Genomic DNA, 26,608 nt, shown 5'->3' on the forward strand with positions numbered 1-26,608 from the left:
ACAGTATTTTTGCCAACATCTATCAACTCTTATTTATAAAAATATTTAATAAAAATGTCTTTGTAGATGTGTCTAATAAAAATATCTTTTTTATAACTGTGTCTAATAGAAGTATTTTTATAAATATATTTTTTAGATATATCTCTTTATATATATATTTAAAATATAATAATTAATAATTATTAATAATAAATTGACAGATAATATATTGACACCTATACTTTTTTTAATTATATATACTTGAATATAAAGTATGATTAATGAAAATCAAAGACGACCCAACATGGCGGTCGTAGCAATGATGAGTCAGCACCTTCACATACACACCATCCCCTCCTCATTCCCCATCACCCCGTTACCATTATATGCCTATAAATAGAAGCCACTCTTCTGCTCATCAACCACACACTACAAATCTACTTCTCATTCCTTTCATTCCTTCCCTTAGCTTCTTAATTCACAAGCATGGCCGTCTTCACATTCGAGGATGAAATCACCTCCACCGTCTCCCCTGCCAAGCTTTACAATGCTATGAAGGATGCCGACTCCCTCACCCCTAAGATTATTGATGACGTCAAGAGTGTTGAAATCGTTGAGGGAAACGGTGGTCCTGGAACCATCAAGAAACTCACCATTGTCGAGGGTTAGAACTATTCAATTTAGTCAGAATGATCACTTTTTTTTTTCTGATTAAATATTGAATAAATTTTAATAAAAGTGTTGATTTGATAGATTTATTATAACAAATATTAATATAAAAATTAAATTTAAATATAATTATATTAGACTTTTTAATTTTGATAAATATAAATTAATTTTAATTTTTTTTTAAGTATTTTTAAAAGTATTTTAAATTTTTAAAAATTAAACCAAGCATACGAGTTTTTTTATTTATTAAATACAAAATAAAATTGTTATGATTTTTTAAAAGTACAAGCATCTTTTCAAAAAATTTTATTAGACAAAATTAGTAGATGAAATAATTATGGATTGTGAATTGTAATAATAATGATGAATATGCAGGTGGGGAAACCAAGTTTATCTTGCACAAGGTGGAGGCAATAGATGAGGCTAACTATGCATACAACTACAGCGTTGTTGGAGGAGTGGCTCTGCCTCCCACGGCGGAGAAGATAACATTTGAGACAAAGCTGGTTGAAGGACCCAACGGAGGATCCATAGGGAAGCTTACTCTCAAGTACCACTCAAAAGGAGATGCAAAGCCAGATGAGGAAGAGTTGAAGAAGGGGAAGGCCAAGGGTGAAGGTCTCTTCAGGGCTATTGAGGGTTACGTCTTGGCCAACCCTACTCTGTATTGATTACAACAACATCATCAATTCTGTGTCGTTCAATGTTGCATGTTTCTTATACCAACCAAATTTGTGTGCTTGGTTTCTAATAAAATTTGAGTCTTTGTATCCCACTTCATCAATATAAAAAGTTAATACGGTTTTTTGAGTTTCTTTGTTAATTCTTTTCAATTATTTTTCTTCTTTTTATTTATTTTCGCCCTCCGTACTATATACGATTGTCCATTATTGGTTGACGGAGTCGTATATGAATTCAACCACGTTACCGATAGATCTCATTAAGACACTTTGACAAGTTTGTTGAACCCTAAGCATGATTGAGAAAACTCAAAAGTAGGTAGAGACAAAAATAGAAATAATGAAATTAAAAGATAAAAATTAAGAGACAGATATTGAAATAAATTTTAGTATTCTGTTTGGTGTAAAGTAGGAGACAGAAATTGAAACAAAAATGAAACTCAAATTTAATTTGTACAAATGGTAAAATTGAAATTAATTAATTGAAATGAGGATATTTTAGATATAAAATGTTATTAAAGTTTTAGTCTCCAACTCTAAAAATTTTAATTTCCTGTGTCCCTATTTTTTGGAGGTACTGAAATACTGAAATTTTAGGGACAGAGACATAAATTTTGGTACTAGTTTCTGAACCAACAAACATGATACTAAGTCCGAGTCTCTCAATCTCTGTTTCAATACCTCAAAACAAACGCTATCAAAAAATTCCCTCGTTTGCAGAGAAATGCATATAATTTATGAATAATGCTAGGAACCAAGAAGGGGTTAGCAACTCCTGCCAATCCTTGGGTTGGACTCCAAAGTCCACCACAAAAAAAAATCATTCCCCCACCACCCCATTTATCCTAATTATATTTCATTTGCCCCAATTTACCCTAATAGCATTACCATTGTCGTTCTTCACCTCTCTATCTCTGTCCCGTCGTTCAAACTCCAGCAAATGAAAGCGCATCGTAGACCTCTTCCTCACGCCGTCAACATTATCCTCAACAACACCGTTACGCGTCGTCATCTTCGCCTCCCAAATAGACGACGTCACCACCACATTCAAGGACGTTGTCGTGGTCAATAGCGCTTCTCATCCCTTTCATTCGCTGGTTCAGACTCGAGTCAACCTCGCCGGCGCGGACTCACCTTTTTTCTAAACTCGCGACGTTGTGAACACCCACCTCCAAACTGTGCCTTCTTTGCGCCGCTACCGTGCTTCTCGCAGGCAACACTGCCGTTGGTCTCGAACCCTCCCTTGCGTCGCGCGTTTCGGACGTTAACAACCACGAGAAGGATCTCCGGTAGTCTCTCGCGGCCTCGCGCCTAACCACGGCCTCCATCAGTTTCGCGGCCTCGCGCCTAACCATGCCCTCCATCAGTCCTAAGTTAGGCCCTTTAACACCTCTTCTTGCCGTTTCTTTTGAATTTTTCAATTGCTTGAACTGGGTTTTTGGATGTTCCTTTATTGAGAAAATGGATATTTCTTTGCATAGGGTTTCACATGTTTCTTCCTATGTTAATGTTTTTCCTAGAACCGCTCATCGATGACTATTTGTTAGTTAATTGGTGTTTTCTTCTAAGCTCTTTGGATGTTCCTTCGACAGGGTTTGAAATGTTTCTTTCAATATTTATTAGATAAATTGTTTGTAACTTGTGTTAGTAAACTAAGAGCAACTTATTCAATGAAATTAATGAATGAATGAAACAGATTAAATTTCGGGACTATGGCTATCTTTTTTAGTTTTGACATTAAATGCTTCAAAAAGTAATTACAAAAATTTTTTTTATTATACTTTTAAATAACATCAATTCCGTCACAGAAATATCAAATCAATTGAAAAAAATAACATTCACTTAGTTTACAAAAAAAAAAATTCACATAAGACTAACTAAATACAGCCCACTTGAAGAAAAAAAAAAACGAAATCATTAATGAGATAGAACACTTAGAATGTGGAAGGAGATGACATGGTAATAGAGCCATGAATTACGTTTTTCATGCACAGTAAATACTAAATCTTAATTTTTTAAAATAATCATTAATGACAATTATTCAAATTATAATTTACTAAAATAAATTAAAATTAATATAATTAATTTAGTTGTTTAAGTTGGTTGACTAAAAAATTGATTCTCTATACTTTTTCATAATTTATTTGATATTATTGAGCTTATATCACATATGGTTCTTGTGCGAATTGAACAGAAATGATCCTAGCCTTTTTTCTTTTTTCTTTTTCCCTAAAGAAAGAGATTTTTATTCATAATGGAATAAAAATACAAAAGCCTAAGTGTTGGGTCAGAAGTCAGAAGACAAAGAAATTGGAGGTCTTCCAACTAAAACACTCAACAGAGCAAGAAACATGATTTAATTAAACAAACTGGAACTTTGAACATGATTCATAGCCTCTCCATCCCTTTCCTCTCTTCCAACTTCCATCATTATTAAGCAAGCTGCTACTGTTGTACAAAAGACATAAAAAAAAACCAATAAAGATCCAATCCAAACAACACACACTACTCTATTGAAATATCTATTATTTTTGTCATAAAAAATTCTTGTAGGTATTCCTAACCATTGTACAGACGTAGAAGGCGAAGTCTTTTCCTGGAGCTTGTATCTCTTCTACTACAAGCCCAATCTTTGCAAGTTGTTCAGTTAAACATTTCGGAACAAATAGTAAATACTGCAGCTGAGGCTAGCACAGTTGACATATTTATCCGCTTCATACAATGTTGTATCTGGGTTCAAATTCCAACTGAGATTAGTTGTTGGTTTAAGAACTCATGATATTTATGGTAGTGTATGTAAGTGTGTTATGTGTGTAAAATATAGGTATAATATCTAAGATTGGGAGCTGTCCAATTCCCTTGATCAAAAAATAATAATAAATACTATTTTCCTTCTCAACATTTATGTTTTATCTTAATTTTATTTTTAATGATTGATTTCAATTTTATCCTGAATCAAAGTTTCAATATGTTTTAATTACACTCATCGATTGAACAACATATGACGTGACAATCATAGGCTCATATATCATTGATATGTAAATTGTTGCCACGCGCTAGTAATATACATATATATATAATTTTATAATTAAAATATGTCAGATATTACCTTTTTATTGTGATTAGATTTAAATATTTTTTTAAATTAAAATTTTTTTTTACTAGTTTTACAACTAAAATGTGCCACATCTCTCATTGTAATTGAAATTAAACTTTTTCTTCCAAAATTAAAGAATTCTTTCTCTTTCCTTACTAATTTTACAACCAAAATATGACACATGTCACTTTTTCATTGCAATTGAAATTAAATATTTCTCTCCAAAATTAAAGAGTTATCTCCTCTATGTTCCTTTCTCTATTTCTTTCATTCCAATTCAACTACTCTATCTATTTTATATATCATTATCAATGTCAATGATTAATTACTAATTTAATAATAAAAATATACAATATGACATTCTTTAATTGCATTAAAATTAAAATATTAAAATTGAATTAAAATATACATATATTATGTATTATATATTACTATCTAATTTAATAATCAAATGTGTCACATGACACTCTCTTATTAAAATTGAGAAAAAATATTTTTTTTTAAAATTAATAAACTCTATTCCTAAATTCTCTCATCTATCTCTCTATTTTTTTATTTCTCTCTACCATTGTTACTCTATATATAATTTATATTTTATATTAATAATTTGACAAATCAAAATATGTCATCCGATATTTTTTTACAATTAAAATAAATTTTTTTCTTCTAAAATTAACAAACTCTCACTATCACTCTCATTTTTCATCTTTATCTTTCTCTCTCTTTTCTCTCATTCTCTATTTTTTCTATCTTTCTATTCTATAGAAAGAAAAATTAACAAAATAATGTAATTTAAATAAAAAATATTATTATTTTAAAAAAATTAATTTTGAGTTAATTTTATAACTATTAATATAATTTTTTATGCTAATATCTAATTATATTTTTATATACATAGAGAAAAATATTATTTTTAAAATAGCAAGTATAAAAATCAATTATTTCTATTTGTACAAAAGACTTAACACCTAATTAAATGTAAAAAGTATACATGTTAAATTATTTTAAATTTTATATAATGAATATTAAAATTAATTATTAATAAAAAATTAGAATTTTTCATATAAAAATAATAACTAAAAATCTTATTATTTGATTTTTTATCTACATATACATTGGTCTCTTAGCCAAAAATTTTTGTCAACCTACAATTTTTTTTGTAAAAATAATTTAATTTTATAAATTTTTTGTGTCATGTATAATCTATAGACCATAATTGTAAAAAATTTATATTTCTGTAATATTAGTACTACGGATAAAAATACCAGTTAATATATGATTGCCATATTAGCATTTTCACTAACGACATTAATTATTAAAGATATATTTGAAATGCTAGAAAAAAATTAAAATAAATTAAACGTTAAAAATATTTTTAATAATTTTTTAATTTTTTTTTAAATATACTTTATCCTTAAACTTATTATAGATGAAAAAATATAATATATCCAGCCATAAAAATCATGAGAAATAATATTCGCTTTTGTGTAAATATTTTTACTTTCTTATAATATAAAAAAATCTTTTATCTTCTCTACTTCATATTAACAATTTCTAATACTACGAATAAAAAATATATGAAAGAAGTATATACATAAAAATAGTATATATAATATTCTTCGAAAGTAATTATTCAATACTATTCATTTGGATAATAAACAATTTTAAATATTTAATGATCTAAAGATCCAATTCAATTTTGTGGTTTTGACCTTTTTGTTAAGATCCAATATAATTTAGAATTTTGCAATTCTAGTTGAATTAAATAACCAGGTTGAATTAGAGGACAGTACTCTCTTAAACTTAAAGAATATGTTTTGGAGATGGGGGTGTTTAATTTAAAATTCTGGCTCTAGAAGGGCGTCTATAAACTTTTGTGCCCGCAATACACTGCATTATTAAATTTCTCTCGATAGTAAACAGTACACATTCGTTGAACGACTTATGGATAATCTTATATTATTTATAACTTCTCTGAATTTCCATTCGTCCAAATCGTAATATTTGACAAACTCAAAAAAGAAGTGCGTAGAAAAGATCTAAAAGAGAATTTTACACAAAATATTTAATTATGGTTTATCATTGTAACGAAAAAATTTATTTAATAATTTATAAATTAAATTTATAATTTTAAGAATTTTATTGTATGATGATAATAAAATTAGACACTTTCCTTATATATATAAGCAATTAACTTTAAAACTAGAACATATATGATACAAAAAGCTAACGAAACCACCACTACTAATTATTGGTTTTGAAACCATTGAGATTACTATAAATTAAGATCCAAACCTATTATGTTTTGTTATTTTGTCAATTGTTGTGTTTATATTAAAATGAATTGAAAGGATGACCTATTTATTTTATAAAAATAAAGTGTATCATATATTTAAGCTTGTCTTCATATATAGTGCATGTTTGGGCGCTATTATTTTGTTAAAAAAAAAATTTTTTACAATGAAAAAAGATTTTTTTTTTATTTTTTAACGTGTTTGGCAAATTTCTAGTAGTAAAAGTAAAAATACCAGTAAAATAAAAAAGATCTTTTTTGAAAAGTTGTAATTTACATCTTTTTTAAAAGATCTTTTTTCCTTAAAAAATATATTTTTCATGTAATAAATAAACAAAAAAGTACTTTTATATTGTTATACCCAAACATAATTAATAGATAAAAAAAATTTTTTACATGAGATATCCAAACATAAAATTACTTTTACTTCTCTATAAGATCTTTTAAAAACAGATAACTCAAAAAAAGATCTTTTTTTAGAAGCTCACCCAAATAAGCTATACCAATATGCTTAAGTGTACACTAAAATTAATTATTTATATACTTTACGTAGAAAGTAGTGAGGTTTAATTTGATTTAAACAATGAAAAATGAGGATGTAATACTAATGAAATAAAAGATGAATCAATGGTCAAAATCTTTACTAAAAGATTATCCGTTAATTTGGTTTTGAAAAGATTATATGTCTCAAATTTGTGTCCTACAGAATATTTATAACAAATTAAATTGCTGTGTTAGTTAGATAATAGAATTATAGAATTTAACTTATTTGGTTCATTAAATTTTTTCTGAAAAATCAACATGCTAAACCGTGTGAATCCTTACTGATTTAATCAGTTTTCCGGTTAGCAATCGATTTATCTATTTTTTTAAAGATGGAAAAAGTCAAACTCGTAAATTCTAAATAAGTATAAAAAAATTATATCATTTGAATTATAATTTATTGTCATCGATTTATCTAATTTTTCAGCAATAATTTAATGCAAATATATTTTTTATAGAGCTGAATTGGTCAAAAGACTCCTTTTGGTTTCATTCTTAAAAGCATGATTTTTGGGACCAATTTAAAATATAAGTTATGCTATATGTACATTAAGTATAAAATACATGTTGAAATATAAATATATATTAAAAATAAATTAAACCACATATGTATTTATATATTGATGATTTCAATGGCTAAGAGAAGGAGGTTGAATCTTAGCTCATTTTCACTTTAGAACTTTAGCTGGTCTTTGAAATAACTTCTGAAGGTTTATTTGATTTTTGTTTCGTTCCTAGTCACGAGACTTTTTTTTTGTCTCGTCACTTGGCACGAGATATTTTGCGGTTTTATCTCCCATACAGCAGAAACAGAAAATGGAGTAGAAGAGAAAGAGAATTACATCCAAATATATCCTGGTTCAACTGCTAAGTGCAGTGCAGCCTACATCCAGTCTCCATCACAACAATGATAGAATTTCACTATAATCATTCTTGATTACAAGCACCAATTCTCCCTAGGAACTACTCTTCCTATCTAGGACAAATCCAGAATTCTAAACCCAATCCTGAACTTGACTTGGTCACTGCCAAGGTTTCAACTGTAAAGTGCTAACCCAACTTACAAGGGGATTCCCACAGAATCATGATACACAACACAGATATATAAAGAAACTCTAAGGACATCTATGCCTTTTTCTTTTAATTTTGCACTCTCTGACATTTTTCGCTTTATGGCTTTTTCATACAAACTTCAATGTTTACCTTTTTTCCATGAGACTCAAGACATGACAAAATTAAACAGAAAAATATAAAACAGAATACATTAAAGGAGAAGAAAAAACTGCTAGCTTAGGTAGCTATGAGAACACTGTGCCTTGCACTCTCACTTCTTTTCCTTACTTCAAACCCTGACTGTTCACTCTTACTTATAGAGAGAAGCCTTCAAGGTTGAAACCAAACAAACCAAGCTAAACTTCTTCTTCTTCAAAAACAGAACCGGTTCGGCCATAGAGAGAAGAGATAACCCATGCAAAACCCAACATGCAGTTACCTCTAGTCCTTCCTTGGTCACCAATCTTCATCAATCTGAGCCCTTCATCTTTTCTTGTTCTCCAAAATGAACTCCTGGCCCTTGATGCTTCATGATGATGATAGCTTCATCTGCTCCTATCTCTGCCTCTTCCATCATGTAGCCACTGTAGCTACCTCCTATGGTGGTTGAGCAAGATCAGAGTCAAGCCATCCCTTCAAAGATCTTCTCCTTGCTGGCCGAAATCTTCTTCAACTATTTTTGGTATGAAAGAGCCAAGATCTCATCACCAAATCTTACCACAAGTGAATGAGAATCTTAGCCACAACATACTTTTTGTTTGTTTTTTCTTGCCATCATTTCGATGTTCTTGTAGCGTGCATTTCCTTCTTTTCGGTAGCTCAATGTAGCTTCCATGACTGGCTGTGTAAGGACCGAAAGAGATGAAGAAAGTTGAGAGAGAAGAAAGAGAACTTTGAACATTAACTAATGTATTTTAATAAAGCAAATTAAATGTCTACTTCCCTTTATTTCTCGGTGGCGTGCATCATTAAAGGAGCCATTAAATCAATCATAATTTCTCTCTCATTGTTTTAAGGACTGAATTAATTTATCTTAATAAAATTTTGAATTCCATCACATGATGAATAAGGAGATCCGTTGGAAGCAATGGAACTTGGCTTTTCTTTGCTTATTGGATTCGGACCATGTATTGGTCTTTTTAGCAAAAATTGCAATTTGTGCTAATAGTAATAATTCAATCTGGTTCAATAACTTCAATAATAATTCAGCTTAATTTTATTGAATAATTTTTGAATCAATGCTGAATAAAAAATTCACACTTGGCTTGCAATATTTCATTTTAATTTTCGGCCCAATATAAATTTGTATGTTGGTCTTTTTAACAAAAATTGCAATTTGTGCTAATAGTAATAATTCAATCTGACTTAATAACTTTAATAATAATTCAGCTTAATTTTATTGAATAATTTTTGAATCAATATTGAATAAAAAATTCATACTTGGCTTGCAACATTTCATTTTAATTTTCGACCCAATATAAATCTGCATTATAAAATTATTTTAATCAATATTTAATCTAAAATTAATTTTGCAATCAATTATATTAATAATGTTTAGTCACCACAAATATTAATTTAGAGTTTTCCAAACTCATCATATATAAATACATTGATAACTGATTTTAGTGGTTATTTTTTTTAATGGTTGATTTTGTATACAAATAGTATTTTTGTTAAAGTATTTAATCTTTTAAAAACCAAAATCACGCACATACGAGATCTTTTACTAAAGATTTTAACAAATAACCAATAGAATATATGTTTCTTCTTAAAGAGAAATAAGTTTTTCAATTCAAAATGTATATATGTTTAAGTGATTAACAGTTTTTTAGTTAATAATCTTATTTTCATTTTTTATTTTTCATTTATAAAAATAGAAAATATACTTGATTAAATAGTTTTCTACTTTATTTTCTTTATGTCAACTATATGCCGTTGTATATAACGTATGATTAATGAGGACTAATACGCAATATAAAAAAAATGTTAGATATTTAGTAGAATTTATTATTTTTGATCAATAATTAGTCAATAATATTTAAAAATATAGACTAAAATTATATTATTAAATTGCTAAATTAAATATATTAAAACAATTATTAAAAATACTAAAACAATAATAAATTTTGATAACCATTTAATTTTGTTTCCTTAGAAAAAAAGAAAGAAATGGAGGAAACAACAAAGGCTGTGGTATGTTCACACTGTGGTTTGAGATCACAGCACCACATCCCACAGGGCAGTGCCTATAAATACAAGCCACTACTCCTCTCTTCTTCATCAACCACACACTCATTCTTAATTACTTTACATTTTCTTCTTTATCATCGACATATATTCAACAAGCATGGCCGTCTTTACATTCGAGGATGAAATCACCTCCACCGTCCCCCCTGCTAAGCTTTACAATGCTATGAAAAATGCCGACTCCATCACCCCTAAGATTATTGATGACGTCAAGAGTGTTGAAATCGTTGAGGGAAACGGTGGTCCCGGAACCATCAAGAAACTCACCATTGTCGAGGGTCAGTAACTATTCAATTCAGTCATGACCATTTTTTCTACTGATTAAGTATTGAACAAATTTTAATAAAAATGTTAGTTTCCTAGACTTATATGACAGATATTAATATAAAAATTAAATTTAGATAAAATTATATTAAATTTTTTAATTTTAATAAATATAAATTAATTTTAAAAAGTTTTTTTTAATTGTTTTCAAAAGTATTTTTAGTTTTTTAAAGCTAAACACAAGCATACGAATTTTTTTTATTTACTATACAAAATAAAATTGTTATGATTTTTTAAAAGTACAAGCATTTCTTCAAAAAATTTTATTAGACAAAATTAGTAGATGAAATAATTATGGATTGTGAATTGTAATAATAATGATAAATATGCAGGTGCGGAAACCAAGTTTATCTTGCACAAGGTGGAGGCAATAGATGAGGCTAACTATGCATACAACTACAGCGTTGTTGGAGGAGTGGCTCTGCCTCCCACGGCGGAGAAGATAACATTTGAGACAAAGCTGGTACAAGGACCCAACGGAGGATCCATAGGGAAGCTGAGTGTGAAGTTCCACTCCAAAGGAGATGCAAAGCCAGATGAGGAAGCCATGAAGAAGGGGAAGGTCAAGGGTGAAGCTCTCTTCAAGGCCATTGAGGGTTACGTTTTGGCTAACCCTGCTCTCTATTGATTACAAAAACCAAATTTGTGTGCTTCATTTCTAATAAGCGTGCCCCCTTTCTTAATTTTTTTTACTTTCCTTCCTGTGTGGCACCGCATAGTAAAATTTGAGTCTTTGTAATTTGTACCCCACTTCATCAATATAAAAAGAAAATACTTTTTTTTTTGAATTTATTTGTTAATGCTACTTAGCCAATTTTTTCTTTTCAATTCTTTTTCTTCTTTTTATTTATTTTCGCCCTCCGTACTATATATGACTGTCCATTATTGGTTGACGGAGTCATATATGAATTCAACCACGTTACCGATAGATCTCATTAAGACACTTTGACAAGCCTGTTGAACTTAAGCATAGATTGAGAAAACTCTTAAGAATTCCCTCGTTTGCAGAGGAATGAATAGAATTTATTTGATATTAATTGAGCTTATATCACATATGCTTCTTGTGCGAATTGAAAAGAAATGATCCTAGCCTTTTTTCTTTTTTTCTCCCCCTAAAGAAAGAGATTTTTATTCATAATGGAATAAAAATACAAAAGCCTAAGTGTTGGGTCATAACACAGAGAAATTGGAGGTCTTCCAACTTCCATCATTATTAAGCAAGCTGCTACGCTGTTGTCGTGTTGTTCATCTTCTTCATCTTCTTCATCTTCTGTCATTCCATCCTCTTGTCCTGTGACTGCTACTTGCTATTGTTATTAGCCTTCACCGAAAAAAAAAAAAAGAATTAGGCCATAATTTAATTTGACATTCTCATTATTTATTAGAGCAAATTTATAAAAGTTGTGTAAAAAATAAATATTAGCCACAGAAATAGAATATTTTAAGTTGGTCTTCTAAATTTCTTACTATATTTTTCTCACCATAATTAATTACGTGAGTATAAATAATAATATTGGAAGATCATCTGCATCAAAAAAAGATTCCTGCATGTTTTGATAATTCGAAAAATTAAATTGCTAGGATCGAATCTTCATAATACACACAATGGATCCAAGATGACCAAAACCTAATTTTCTGGTTATTGACCTTTATGGACTCAGTTTTTCAAACCAAAATGGTTGGATGTGTCTATAGCTATTAAATTTGGCATAATATTGAGTCTTATTTTGAGGAGTCAACAAATTTTAGGGTTAAGCAATTGAAGGCACAACTCTAGAATATCAAGATACACAATCTCACCGCGTCAGAGTATATTTCCAAAATAAAAACGATTGCAAATTCTTTCGTAGCCTTGGAAAAGCCTCTCAAACCAGAAAAACAGGTTAAATCTATTCTTAAAGGACTTAATGAAGATTATCAAATGCTTATGACTACTGTCAATTTAAAACCAGAAATGTTTAATTTTTGTGAGCTTGAAACTATGCTGCTAACTCATGATGAAATGCTTGATAAGTATCGAAAGCCAGAGAATTTGGTGATGCAAGCGAACCTCACACAAACTTCCTTTCCATCCATTCCAAATTTCAATCATGGAACTAGAGGAAGACGACTAGACGAGGAAGAGGAAGACAAACCAGAGGGGGAAGGTCCTTCTATACTTCTCCCAGACCTCAGTGTCAAGTATTGGCTGTTTTGATCACATTGCTTGGCACTACTTCCATCGATCTAACCAAGAACTTCCACTCCCTTCTCAGTCTCAGTCATTCAGGCCACACACGTATGGTTTTCACTCTACATCCCCCTCTTCATCACAAAACACTTTCACAGCTTCCACTCCTCTACCACCAATTCCATCTTTTCATAATCCACAAGCCTTTCTTGTTGCATCATCCACCATATCTGATCCAGCATGGTATCCAGACATAGGAGCTTCGCATCATGTGACTCCAAATCAATCTAACTTTCTTTCTTGCTCAGAGTATAATGGCTCTGATCAGGTTCAAGTTGGCAATGGTTCAAGTAGCTCTATATCTCATATTGGTAGTTCATTTTTGCATTCTTTGGATTCTAAACGATGGTTTCCATTACAACAGCTCATACACATACCACACATCACTAAGAACCTAATAAGTGTATCTAAATTTACTCAAGTTAATTTTGTTTATTTTGAATTTCATGCAACTTATTGTGTTGTTCATTGTTAGTTCATCAAGAGAGTTCTTCTACAAGGTTTTAGATAGGGCTGTCAAACGGGCTAGCCCGGCCCATTTAGGCCCAGCCCATTAAACCCATGGGTTAAACGGGCTGGCCCATTTAAGCCCGTTTTATTCGCGGGCGAAAATTTTTTAGCCCGGCCAATTTATAGTCAGCCCGATGGGTTAAACGGGCCAGCCCGTTTATCATTTTATTTTATTTTTTGAAAAATATTTTGACAAAAAATACCACTTTTAGGTCAAAAACCATTTAAAAAAATTTTTTTTTAGTTGATGGGTCGGATTTTCGGATCGGATCGGGAAAAATATTAGCTAAAAGTGTTACTTTTTTTTAAAAAAATGAAAAAAAAATTAAACGGGCCACCCGTTTAGCCCGCGGGCTAGCCCGTTTAACCCGTCATTTTTTTCGGGTTAATCGGGCTCAGCCCGTTTAGCCCGAAATTTAAACGGGCTTAATTTTAGGGGCAAAGCCCGCCCATTTAAACGGGTAAACGGGCTGGCCCGATGGGTTTAGCCCATTTTGACGGCCCTAGTTTTAGAAGAGGAGGTCTTTATCAGTTTGTGAATGTTTCTATGCTTCAATCTTCATAGGTCCTTAATACTCTTTATGTTTTTCTATTTTCTATTCTGATTTTGGTCTATAGTACAAATGCTTAGGTCATTCTGTCACCAAAACAGTTCAATTAGTTCTCAATCAATGTAATATAGCTTATAATAGTTTTAGTTTTGATTTAATTTCTAAGATCTGTAAAAATTGTGCTAAAACTAAAATGCATAAACTGCCTTTTTCTGATTCTAATACATCTTACGATGCACTTTTATAATTTGTTTATAGCGATGTTTGGGGCCCTTCTCCTGTTGTCTCTCATCTTAGTTATTGATATTATGTGACTTTTATAGATGCATTTAGTAGGTATACTTGTACTTTTTTGCTTGTTAATAAATCCCAGGTGTTATATGCTTTTAAACAATATAAAAATCTCATGGAGAATCTTATTAATTGTAAAATTAAAAAACTCCAATATGATAATTGAGGTGAATACAAATATCTTGTTTTTGCTAATTTCATTGCATAAGAAGGCATTTCATATCATTTTTCATATCCTTATGTTCTTGAGCAAAATTGCTGTGCAGAGAGGAAGCATAGACATCTCATTGAAATGAATTTGTCTATGCTATTCACTGTGTCTATGCCTTTAATCTATTGGGATGAAGTTGTTATTACCTCAACATATTTAATTAATAGATTACCTACTTCTATTTTGGCAAATAAATCACCATATGAAATTTTATTACATTAGAAACCATATTATAATTTTTTAAAATTTTTTTGCTATTCTTGTTATCCATTGCTGCGACCTTATTCTAGTACTTGAATCTAGATCCCACAAATGTTTTATTTTTAGGCTATGCCACAACTTATACAGGCTACAAATGTCTTGATTCTACTGGCAAGATTTATGTATCTAGGCATGTAAAGTTTAGTGAATATGAGTTTCCATATTTTGAATTATTTCACAAATCTTTTTCTGAGAACTCATCACAGGTTCCTAACAGCAATGATCAGATATTAAGCATTATTTATTCTTCAATGGTTCCTGTTTCATTATTACCAAATAATAATAATGCTACTACTTCTATTGATAATTATGCTGTTAGTTCTGCTTTTCAAAATTACATTGTCACTGCCAATCATAATTCCAATGCTTTTTATACTAACAATCATCAAGATTTTAATACTAACCTTAACAATCAACATTCTAATTCTTCTCCTTTAGTTAGAGTTAAGCCCCACTTTGGTTCCTGAGATTGGCGAGTTACACTGATTTAGTTCTCGAAATTTTAATTGCACTAAATTAGTCCTCTAGATTAAAAAAAATGCACCACGTTAGTCTTTCCCCCTTTTTTTCGTCACCGAAGCACTGACGCCGTCAGTGACGTAGCCAATTCTTGCCACACTGGATACAGTAACAGTTAGATGATATATGGCATAAAATTTTATTAGCTCCAATTTGGTCATTGTCCTTTTTTATATCCTAAATTGCTTCCCTTACTTCTTTTTTCTATTTTTTTCTGATTTTTCATCTCCTTACTCGTTGTGCACCCTTCTGATTTTAAAATCACGATTGCAAATGGGAGCCAGAGCTCCATACGGTCCAATTAAAGAATCTCATAATAAGTCAAGTCAAATTAAAGAATCTCATAATATTCATCATATGGCTATCAGGTCTAAAATTGGACATTCTAAACTAAAGATCTATACTGCTACTGTTAACAGTACTTCTCATGCAGATTATATACCAAAAACTTTCGAGGTTGCTCTTAGTTTTTCACATTGACATAGAGCTATGATTGAAGAGTATAATGCTCTTATGAGAATAAAAACTTGAGATTTAGTTTCCAAACCACTGAATGCCAAAATTATTGACTGCAGATGGCTTTACACTATTAAAAGGCTACCTGATGGGTCTATTCAAAAGTATAAAGTTAGGTTAGTTGCTCAAAAATTTCATCAACAAGAGGGATTTGATTTTGAACAAATTTTTAGTCTAGTTATCTCACCTACTACCGTTAGACTAGTTTTAAGTATAGCTCTCTCTAGAAATTGGATTATTAGACAATTTGATTTCAACAACACTTTTTTAAATAAGGATTTACAGCATATTATTTACATGTCTCAATCTATTGGTTTTGAACAACATAGTGATACTCATGTTTGTATGTTGAACAAGTTCCTTTATGGCTTAAAGCAAGCCCCAAAGAAATGGTTTCTAAAGTTAAGTAATACCTTGAATCAGTTTGGTTTTAAAAGTGCTAATTCTGATACCTCTTCATTTATTCGAAGAACTATAGATTCTTTAATTTGATTTATATTTTGTGTTATGCCGATGATATAATTGTAACTAAAAAGAATTCTACTCATGTAAATTCTATGATTAGGCAACTTAATCAGATTTTTTCTCTTTGAAGAATTTAGGAACTTTGAGTTATTTCTTGGGTGTTGAAGTCCAACATACAAGTAATAGAATCTTATATTTGTCTCAAACAAAATATATAACAGATTTATTGTCTAAAGTAGGCATGAGAGAGGCTTCTCCTATGCCAACTCCAATAGTTTCTTCTTTGTAGCTTTTGTCTTCAGGTGCTGAAACTTTTGAAGATCCAAAGTTGTTTAGAACTGTGATTGGTTTCTTGCAATATCTTATCATCACTTGACTAGATCTCTCATTTGTAGTTAACAAAATCAGTCAATTCATGCATGCTCCTCTTTTTCCTCACTGAAAAGTTACAAAGAGAATCCTCAGATACTTGCAAGGAACGAAGGAACTTGGCTTGGCCTTTCATAAATGCGCTGACATAAGGCTTTATGCGTTTTCAAACTCAGATTGGGCTGCTGACATTGATAATAAAAGGTCAGTATATGAATTTTGTGTCTATTTTGAGACTAATTTAGTGTCTTGGTCATGTAGGAAGCAGTCTACTATAAGCAGAAGTTCTACAGAGGAAGAATTAAGGAGCTTGGCGTCTTGTGAAGCTGAATTGGTCTGGCTGCGAAATATTCTTCATGAACTAGATGTCTCTCAGCTGACTCCTCCTACGATTCAATATGATAACCTGAGCCCGTTCTCCTTATGCATAATCCAATTCTCCATGATAAGATGAATCATTTTCAACTTGAAGTTTAGCTCATTAGAGATAAGTTGAGGAACAACTCTCTACATATTGTGCACATTCCAAGTGCTGAGTAGATTACACATATCCTTACCAAGCTTATATCTGCTACTTCCTTTGAGAAATTGAGGATCAAACTACGAGTTGCTCTTCGACCATATTCGAGTTTGAGGGGGTGTAAAAGAGAGAAAAGATAAAGATTCTAAATCTTTATTCATAACAGAATTATAGAAGTAGTTAGTTTGGTTTTATTTGGTGGTATATTCTGTTTTGAGTGAGTTTTGGTGTAAGGCAATTATACATATTTTTGTCTTGTTTATATATATAAGCTATTGCTGTAACTTTAGAAGTGTGAGTATATTCGTTCTCTCTTTATTTTTTTCTTAATTTTAGCTTCTACCTTCTATTTTTCTCTTCTCAATCTTTTCTTTCTTTCTTTGGTGTTCTGCTCTCTCTTGTTCAAAATTCACGATTCTAAAATGGAAAAGTATGAGGAACCAATGGAATAGTTGTACAATATGTACAATGGAAGTTTATAGAGTATTAGAGATATAACCATTAGTGTTACATTTTCTCATCAGCTGAATTTTTTTGGATGAGTGTTATCATGACGTGGTATTAGAGCGTTAGATCCAAAAGGTCAAGAGTTCGATCCTTTGTAAACCCCAAAATTAGTTTAAGCTTTTGGGAAGATGTTTAGTTTATTATCTCCCTGACGAGACCCTTCTAAAACTTTTTTAAATTTCATTATAAAGTGATCACTTACATTAGTATCACTATAAATACTTCACTAACTCAAATAATTAAAGTGCAGTTTTAACACACACTACTCCATTAAAATACCTATTATTTTTGTCATCAGAAATTCTTGTAGGTACTACAAGGCGAAGTCTTTTTCTAGAGCTTGTATCTCTTTCACAACAAACTCAATCTTTGCAAATAGTTTAGTCAAACATTTCGGAACAAATAGTAAATACTATTTTTGTTATAGTAAATATTATTTTTATTCTCAACATTTATGTTTTATCTTAATTTCATTTTTAATGGTTGATTTTAATTTTATCCCGAATTAAAATTTTAATATATTTTAATTATACTCATTAATTAGATAACATATGACATGACAATAAATTGTAAAAAACAAACAAATAAATTATCTTCCTTTATGGTGCTAGTTTTGAGACAAAATCAAATTGATTATATATATAGAGATGGTATTTAAAATATTAAAAATAAATCGTAAATAGACAAATAAAAAAAGTGTAAATAGTTCCGCTCATCAAATTAATTAAAGACATTAACATATTTTCATTAGTTTATTTTATATATTCAAATCCATATAGAGAGAGCGGGAGAGAGCGTTTGAGGGTGAAACACGGTGAAGAAGATGGCCATGCCATCGAAAGATACAAGGGGGAGAGTGTGGGAGGGTTTGCATCAGGTGTAAAGGAGGGATCAAGTAAGGGCGACCTTAGTCCTAGGGTAACTTCCAAGATTTCGTTCTGTGACAAGGTTATTGGTTCTACGGTAGCCACAGGGATAAACCGGGCTGAAGCTCTAGATGAGGATTCCATGGCAGTGGTCACTGGAAAACAAGGAGATCCTATGCCTCCAAGAGTTTGCTTCTCCGAAGAGGCTAGGAACATCCTTTCTGAACCATACAAGGAAGCAATTGTGATTAAGGTTCTTGGAAAAAACCTTAGTTACACGGCAATGTTTCACAAACTGAAAGGGGTATGGAGGATCACCGGTGGATATGAAATCTTGGATGTGGGTTTTGGGTACTTCCTCGTTAAATTTGATCGCATGGACGATCGAGAGAAGGTTTTACTAGGGGGGCCATGGATGATCTTCGGTCACTATATTGCGGTCAAGCCATGGACACCGGATTTTAAACCTTGTGAGGATACTATCAGGGAGACTATGATTTGGATTCGAATCTCTGATTTGAGCATATGGTACTATCAGGATAAAGTCATGATGATAATTGCTTCTGCTGTGGGAAGACCAGTCAAGGTGGATCTGGCTACTAAGTTGGCAGAGAGGGGAAAATTTGCTCGGGCTTGCGTGCAAATTAATCTTGGTTTGCCGGTGGTCCGGAGTGTGATTGTCGATGAGTTTGAATATAAGGTAGAGTATGAATGCTTACACCTTATTTGTGACAAGTGCAATTGTTTCGGACATCCAGCAACTGACTGCAGAATGACCTCAATAGAGTCAGAAAGGATGGATCGAAAGGAAACATCAGTGACCGAGACGGCGGCCCGAGTGGTGCAACCACAGGAAGCCTCAAAAGAGAAAATTTTTGAATTTGGATGCAATCCCAAAGAGTCAGTGATAGTTGCAGAAATTGGGGAGGAATTAGATGATACATTGTATATGAAGGAAGTGGGGTCCAGCATTTGAAAAATGAGGCTGGCTAGACCAAAGTCAACGGTAAAAAGAGAGAAAAATTGAGCCAATCAAACAAAGCCCAATAAACCTCTAAAGACAAAATGCCGGTGCGCTCAAATAAAAAATTGGACCAGAACCGTGACTTTGGGTTACGTATGAGAGGAGCCGAATCAGGGATGAAGACCAGGTCGGTTAGCGGATCTAAGGCACGCATGGCATCTTCCAAACAGCAAGGGGTGAAGGGCAAAGCTATCTCCGTTGCGGTGCCGACTTTCACTGCCATTATCAAAAACGGACACAAGAGGTTGCGCCCTTCTTCTTTGCAGAATTCGCCGTCGACTCCGGACTGCCTTGGCGACACTAGCAAGCAGCAAATCGGTGAATTGGAAGGGTTGTTAGTGGAGGGACACAGACAAACTGGGCAACAACTGGACAAGGACAAGCAAGTCTCAGGGGGATATAATGGTGGATCTTCATCATCTCGTTAGGGACTTCAGCTGAGGTTGGTCATTTTACAATACAAATTGTTTTATGGATTATTTAGATTTAAGCTTTCTATTTTGGAATATTAGAGGTGCCTCTAATAAATTGGCCCGGGTTCATAGTAAGGAGTTAGTGAATAAATTTCACCCTACTTTTTTCATTCTGTTTGAAACCCATATTGCTTTCGAGAGGATGAAATCTTTTTGGAATAATCTAGGTTACCAGGGTGTTGGTATTGTTGAGGCTAATGGTCATAGTGGGGGTATCTGGGTTTTATGTTCAAATTCAAATATTTCTGTGAGAGTATTGGATGTAGTTGATCAATGTATCAGTTTTGAAATCACTATGGGCAATACATCTAGTTACTGCAGTGCGGTGTATGCTAATCCGCATATACATCGGCGTAAAGAACTGTGGGGTGACTTGACAAGGATTGCTAATATGATCCACGGACCTTGGATTGTGTTAGGGGACTTTAATGATGTTCTGTGGCAGAGTGAAGTTAGAGGGGGGCAGTTTAGACTTGCCAGAGCAGAACAATTTGCGGAAATATTAGAGGATTGTGGGCTGTTTGATATGGGGGCTATTGGGAGAAGATTCACTTGGTACAGGAAGGTGAAAGGTGGGGTGCAGGTGGCTAAGAAGCTTGATAGAGCAGTCATCAACCAGGACTGGCGACTAATGTTTCCGGAGGCTTATACTGAGGTGCTGGCGCGCCTTCACTCTGATCATTGCCCATTGTTCACTAGGTGAAAGATGGTAGAGAGGGCTACTAAGGGCCATCGTCCGTTCAGATTCCAGGCTGCGTGGATGACTCATCCTCTTTTTAGGAATGTTGTTGATACAGCTTGGAATAGAGGAGCTCCGGATGTAGTCAAATGTTTGTTGGAGGTTCAAAAAGAGGCAACTAGCTTCAATAAAAAGGTTTTTGGTAATATTTTTGTTAAGAAAAGGGAGTTGGAGAGGCTTTTGAATGACGTCCAGATTACTCTAGAGAGTCGGGAGGATCAACAGCTTAGGATCAAAGAGCAAGTTTTGCATCAGGAACTGAATGCTGTCCTTCTTCAAGAAGAGCTGTTGTGGTATCAAAAATCTAGAGAACAATGGGTGAGATGTGGAGACAGAAATACAAAATTTTTTCATCTGCAGACAGTTATCAGGAGAAAGAGGAACAAAATTCATGGGTTATTTTTGGAGGATGGGTCTTGGGCCACGGAGACTACGACTCTAGAAATGGCGGCAAATTCTTTCTTTCAAAAGCTCTTTTCTACAAGGGAGGATATTGACCTGGACGCCATGGGGCCTTTTCCTTGTCCGTCTCTTAGTACTGAGGCTTGTCAAAAGTTAGTGGAACCGGTGACGTCTGAAGAGGTTAAAAGAGCTGTGATGACCATGAGTTCGTTTAAAGCCCCAGGGCCAGATGGATTTCAAGCAATTTTCTACAAAGAGTTCTGGGACTCTCTTAGCAACGATGTGTGTGGACTGGTCAAGCGAGCTTTTGAGGGTGAGCCAATGAATGCGGCTATTTTCGATACTCTAATTGTTCTAATTCCTAAAGTGGAAGTTCCCTCTTCCTTACGGGAGTTTCGGCCTATTAGCTTATGTAATGTAATTTATAAAATTGTCACAAAGGTTCTAGTTAACAGGTTCAGACCTTTCCTGTCGGAGATCATTGGTCCTTTGCAAGGAGGGTTCATTCCAGGACGAGGAACCACAGAGAATATTATCATTGCTCAGGAGATTATGCACTTCATGAGGAACACTAAGTCTCGAAAAGGGACCATGGCATTCAAGATTGATTTGGAAAAAGCTTATGACAGGGTAGACTGGCGTTTTTTGGAAGCTACTTTGGTCCGGTTTGGGTTTCCAAAGGCTACCATTAATCTTATATTGAATTGTGTGACTTCCTCTTCATTGGCAGTTTTGTGGAATGGGAACAGGCTCCAAAATTTCAATCCAAAGAGAGGGTTGAGGCAAGGAGATCCTATGTCTCCTTATCTATTTGTACTCTGTATGGAAATGCTTGCTTGCTTTATCTCTCATAGAGTTTCCCAAGGTTTGTGGAACCCAGTTGCGGTTTCTAGGAACGGACCACGACTCTCTCATTTGATGTTTGCAGATGATCTTTTGCTTTTCTGTAAGGCATCAAAAGCTCAAGTAATAGAGGTCATGCATTGTTTGGACTTGTTTTCTAGAGCGTCAGGTTTAAAGGTAAATCTTCATAAGTCAAAGGCCCAGTGTTCCAAGAGGGTGTCAGAGAGGAGAAAAGAGGTTCTCTCAGGGGTCTCTAACATCCGTTTCTGCAATGATTTGGGTAAATATCTGGGAATTAACATCGGTCATGCCAGAGCTTCCAGGAAGACGGCTCAGGAGGTTATTGAAAAAATTTCGAGAAAGCTCTCCAGTTGGAAAGGACGCCTACTAAATAAGGCAGGGAGGCTTTGTCTTGTTAAATCGGTTATGGCCTCTATCCCAGTTTATGAAATGCAAATTTCTCTTCTCCCGAAGTATGCATGTAATAAAATTGATTCCTTAATGAGACAGTTCTTGTGGAAAGGCCAAGCGACTGGAAAAGGGCTGCCTCTGGTCATGTGGGAGGTCGCCATAACTCCTAAAAAGGCAGGAGGATTGGGTATTAGGGATACTTCCTGTGCTAACATGGCGCTTTTGGGAAAGTTGGTATGGGATTGTCTAAACAATAGTGAGAAGTTATGGGTGCAGGTTTTGAAGCATAAATATCTCAGGAATCAATCTGGTATGAACGGAAACAGTAGAAATTCTTCATCGGCTACCTGGAAGAACATTGTTAGTGCCTATGAGCATCTCAAGGAAGGGCTTCATTGGAATATTGGAGATGTCCACAAATCAGTTTGGTATGATGAGTGGACTCCTTTTGGTAAACTTTGCAACCTTGTTCCTTATGTACATATTTCTGAATCAGATTTCATGGTGGCTGACTTGTGGAAAGGGGTGTCTTGGGAGGTTGATAGTCTTACCACGCCTATTCCGCATGAGATTAAGCAGTTTATTTGTGGTCTGAGATATCCTAGTTCGACTGAGTTGGAGCCACAGTGGGAGTGGTGGCCTGCAGCATCAAAAAAGTATAGTGCAAGGGAGGGTTACAGATGGTTATTAAAGAAAGCATTAAATTGGAATGCCAATAGTAATTGGAACTGGTTGTGGAACACAAACATTCCAGAGAAGTTCAAATTTACTATGTGGCTTGGCTTACATGATGCTCTACCAACTGAGACCTTTCGATTCAAGCGGCATTTAGCTTCTTCAGATATGTGTAAGAGATGTAACAAGGCGCAGGAGACTATGGAGCATTGCCTTAGAGACTGTGAACGATCAAAGGCAATTTGGTATATGTTGGATCCTAGTATCCTGGACTCGACGACTGGTACTGCTCTTGAAGAGTGGTTTCGGAAGGCCTTGGCTAACAATGAGGCGTCCTTTGGTGCAGGGCTTTGGTGGGTATGGAGACATAGGTGCAATGACATATTCAATACTGACAACCCTTGGACAGACCACAAGGTTGTTGCCTTGGCCAGAATTACTGCCAATGACTTATAGGTTTACAGGAATCGAAACAATGCCTTTAGGTCTCTCCGAAATTGCCTGTGTTGGGAACCACCGGTAGGTAATAGTTTTAAAGTTAATTGTGATGCAAGCTTGTATATGGATTCAAATTTAGCGGGATTTGGGTGTATTATTAGAGATTCTAAGGGAGATTGGATCTCGGGCTGCTCTGGAAGCATTCCCCCTTGGTCTATAATCAGATGTGAATTATTTGCTGCTTGGAGGGGGCTGGTTTTAGCTTGGGATTGCGGTTTGAGGGATATTATATGTGCAACGGATTGCCTTGACATTCTGCCCATCATGCATGAGCTTACAAGTGGGTATTCATCTGAAGTAACAGATTTGGTTCACAAGATTCAGGAGCTTTTATCTCGTCCTTGGCTTGTTCACGTTGAATGGGTGTCCCGAGAAGCAAATAGAGCTGCGGATTGGATGGCTAAATATGGTGCCAAGAATAACTCTAATCATGTTATTTGGTCTGAGCCTTGTGTTGATCTCCAACGAATCATCCGCTCGGATTTAGGATAGTTTTTGCTTTGTTTCTTTCCTTGTTTAGACACCAAAAAAAAAAATATGACATGACAATCATCTGCTGATATATCATTAAAACGTGGATTGTTGTCGTACGTTAGTAACACATCAATATATAATTACCACATTAGTATTTTCACTAACGATGTTAATCTTAAGGATATATTTGAAATGCTAGAAAAAAATAAAATAAATTAAATATTAAATTTTTTTAAAAAAATTAAAATATATATATATATATTTTATTCTTAAATTTATTATAGATAAAAATATAATATATCCATAAAAGTCATGTGAAATAATATTTGCTTTTGTGTAAATATTTTTACTTTCTTATAATATAAAAAAATCTTTTATCTTCTTTACTTTATATTAATAATTGCTAATACTACGAATAAAAAATATATGAAATAAGCATATACATAAAAATAATATATATAATATTCTTCGAAAGTAATTATTCAATACTATTCATTTGGATTATATTAAATCAATTTTAAATAGTTGATGATCTAAGATCCAATTCAATTTTGTGGTTTTGACCTTTTTGTTAAGATCCAGTATAATTTAAAATTTTGCAATTCTAGTTGAATTAAATAATAAGGTTGAATTAGAGGATAGTACTCTTGTTAAACTTAAAAAATATTTGGGGGTGTTTAATTTAAAATTTTGGGTCTATAAGGGCGTCTAGAAACTTTTGTGCCCGCAATACACTGCATTATTAAATTTCTTTGAACCATTTAATACTAATAGTAAACAGTACACTTTCGTTGAACGACTTATGGATAATCTTATAACTTTTCTGAATTTCCATTCGTCCAAATCGCAATGTTTGACAAACTCAAAAAAGAAGTCGTGGATGTAGAAAAGATCTAAATGAGAATTTTACACAAAATATTTAATTATGGTTTTTCATTGTAACGAAAAAATTTATTTAATAATCTATAAATTAAATTTATAATTTTAAGAATTTTATTGTATATGATGATAATAAAATTACAAATTACTAAAAGTTAAGATCCAAACTTATTATTTTTTTGTTATTTTGTCAATTGTTGTGTTTATATTAAAATGAATTGAAAGGATGACCTATTTATTTTATAAAAGTGGATCATATATTTAAACTCGTCTACGTATATTAATTATGTTAGGTATACATTGAAATCAATTATTTGTATAGATACATATTAAAATATATATTAAAAATAAATTAAATTATATATATATTATCTCTTATTTTTCTATTTGATTTTGATTTCCATAGTGCCAGAATGCACACATTTGATTTAATTATGAATTCTTGCATTTATTTTTGTTTTGTAATTTTATTATTTAATTATATTAAGTGTACACTAAAATTAATTATTAATATAAAATATATATTAAATATAAAATATAAATTAAAAATAAATAATTTTAATAATTAATTTTAGTATATAAATAATATTTTTTTACATATATATTCATTTTTCTATGTAGAAAGTAATGAGGTTTAATTTGCTTTAAACAATGAAAAATGAGGATGTAATACTAATGAAATAAAATATGAATTAATGATCAACATGTTTACTAAAAAGTTATCTGTTAATTTCGTTTTTGAAAGATTATATGTCTCAAATTTATGCCCTACAAAATATATATACAAAATTAAATTGTTCTTTCTGTTAGTTAAATAATAGTATTTAATTAATTTGATTCATTAATTTTTTTTTCTAAAAAATCAACTTGTTAAACCGTGTGAATCGTTACTAATTTAATCGGCTCACTGGTTAGCAATCGATTTAACTAAAACAAAATATAGGGAGTCAATAAAATATTTGTACAATATATACAATAGAGATTTAAAAATGTTCGATTCAGTATTAGAGATATAATTATTAGTGTTACTTTTTTCTATTAACTTAAATTTTTGAAATGAGATTATTCTGAATAATATGAATGATATTCATTTTATAATTCATATAGTCTATTGTATAAATATTTCATTGAGTCCTTAGTAGGACTCATTAACTAATTTTACAACAATAATTTAATGCAAATATATTTTTTATAGAGCTGAATTGGTCAAAAGACTCATTTTGGTTTCATTTTTAAAGTCATGACTTTTTGAGACCAACTTAAAATATTTAATCTTTTAAAAACCAAAATCACGCACATACGAGATCTTTTACTAACGATTTTAACAAATAACCAATAAAACATATGTTTCTTCTTAAAGAGAAATAAGTTTTTCAATTCAAAATGTATATATATATGTTTAAGTGGTTAACGGTTTCATTTTTATTTTTTATTTATAAAAAAGAAAATATACTTGATTAAATAGTTTTCTATTTTACTTTCTTTATGT

The 26,608-nt window shown here is 32.2% G+C and overlaps 2 protein-coding genes across 3 annotated transcripts; both read left to right on the forward strand.

The window, feature by feature from the left end:
• The first annotated feature begins 409 nt into the window (after positions 1 to 409).
• On the forward strand, positions 410 to 11,606 carry LOC107463224 (pathogenesis-related protein 2). 2 transcript variants are annotated; one of them, XM_052260565.1, is made up of 3 exons: positions 410 to 497; positions 10,694 to 10,839; positions 11,218 to 11,606. In XM_052260565.1, exons 1-3 carry the CDS (start codon positions 466 to 468, stop codon positions 11,511 to 11,513), a joined length of 474 nt encoding a protein of 157 aa, XP_052116525.1. In that variant the 5' UTR covers positions 410 to 465; the 3' UTR covers positions 11,514 to 11,606. The 2 variants fall into 2 exon arrangements, with proteins under 2 accessions (XP_052116525.1, XP_015937471.1); XM_016081985.3 differs by lacking the exons at positions 10,694 to 10,839; positions 11,218 to 11,606 and adding an exon at positions 1,024 to 1,423 and having other exon boundaries at positions 466 to 643.
• An 8,734-nt stretch (positions 11,607 to 20,340) lies between these two features.
• Positions 20,341 to 20,901, forward strand: LOC107463718 (uncharacterized). Its single transcript, XM_016082575.1, has one exon. It carries the CDS (start codon positions 20,341 to 20,343, stop codon positions 20,899 to 20,901), a length of 561 nt encoding a protein of 186 aa, XP_015938061.1.
• The last annotated feature ends 5,707 nt before the right edge of the window (positions 20,902 to 26,608 follow it).

The sequence above is a fragment of the Arachis duranensis genome, chromosome 1 (assembly GCF_000817695.3).
Source record: "Arachis duranensis cultivar V14167 chromosome 1, aradu.V14167.gnm2.J7QH, whole genome shotgun sequence".
NCBI classification, from domain to species: domain Eukaryota; kingdom Viridiplantae; phylum Streptophyta; class Magnoliopsida; order Fabales; family Fabaceae; genus Arachis; species Arachis duranensis.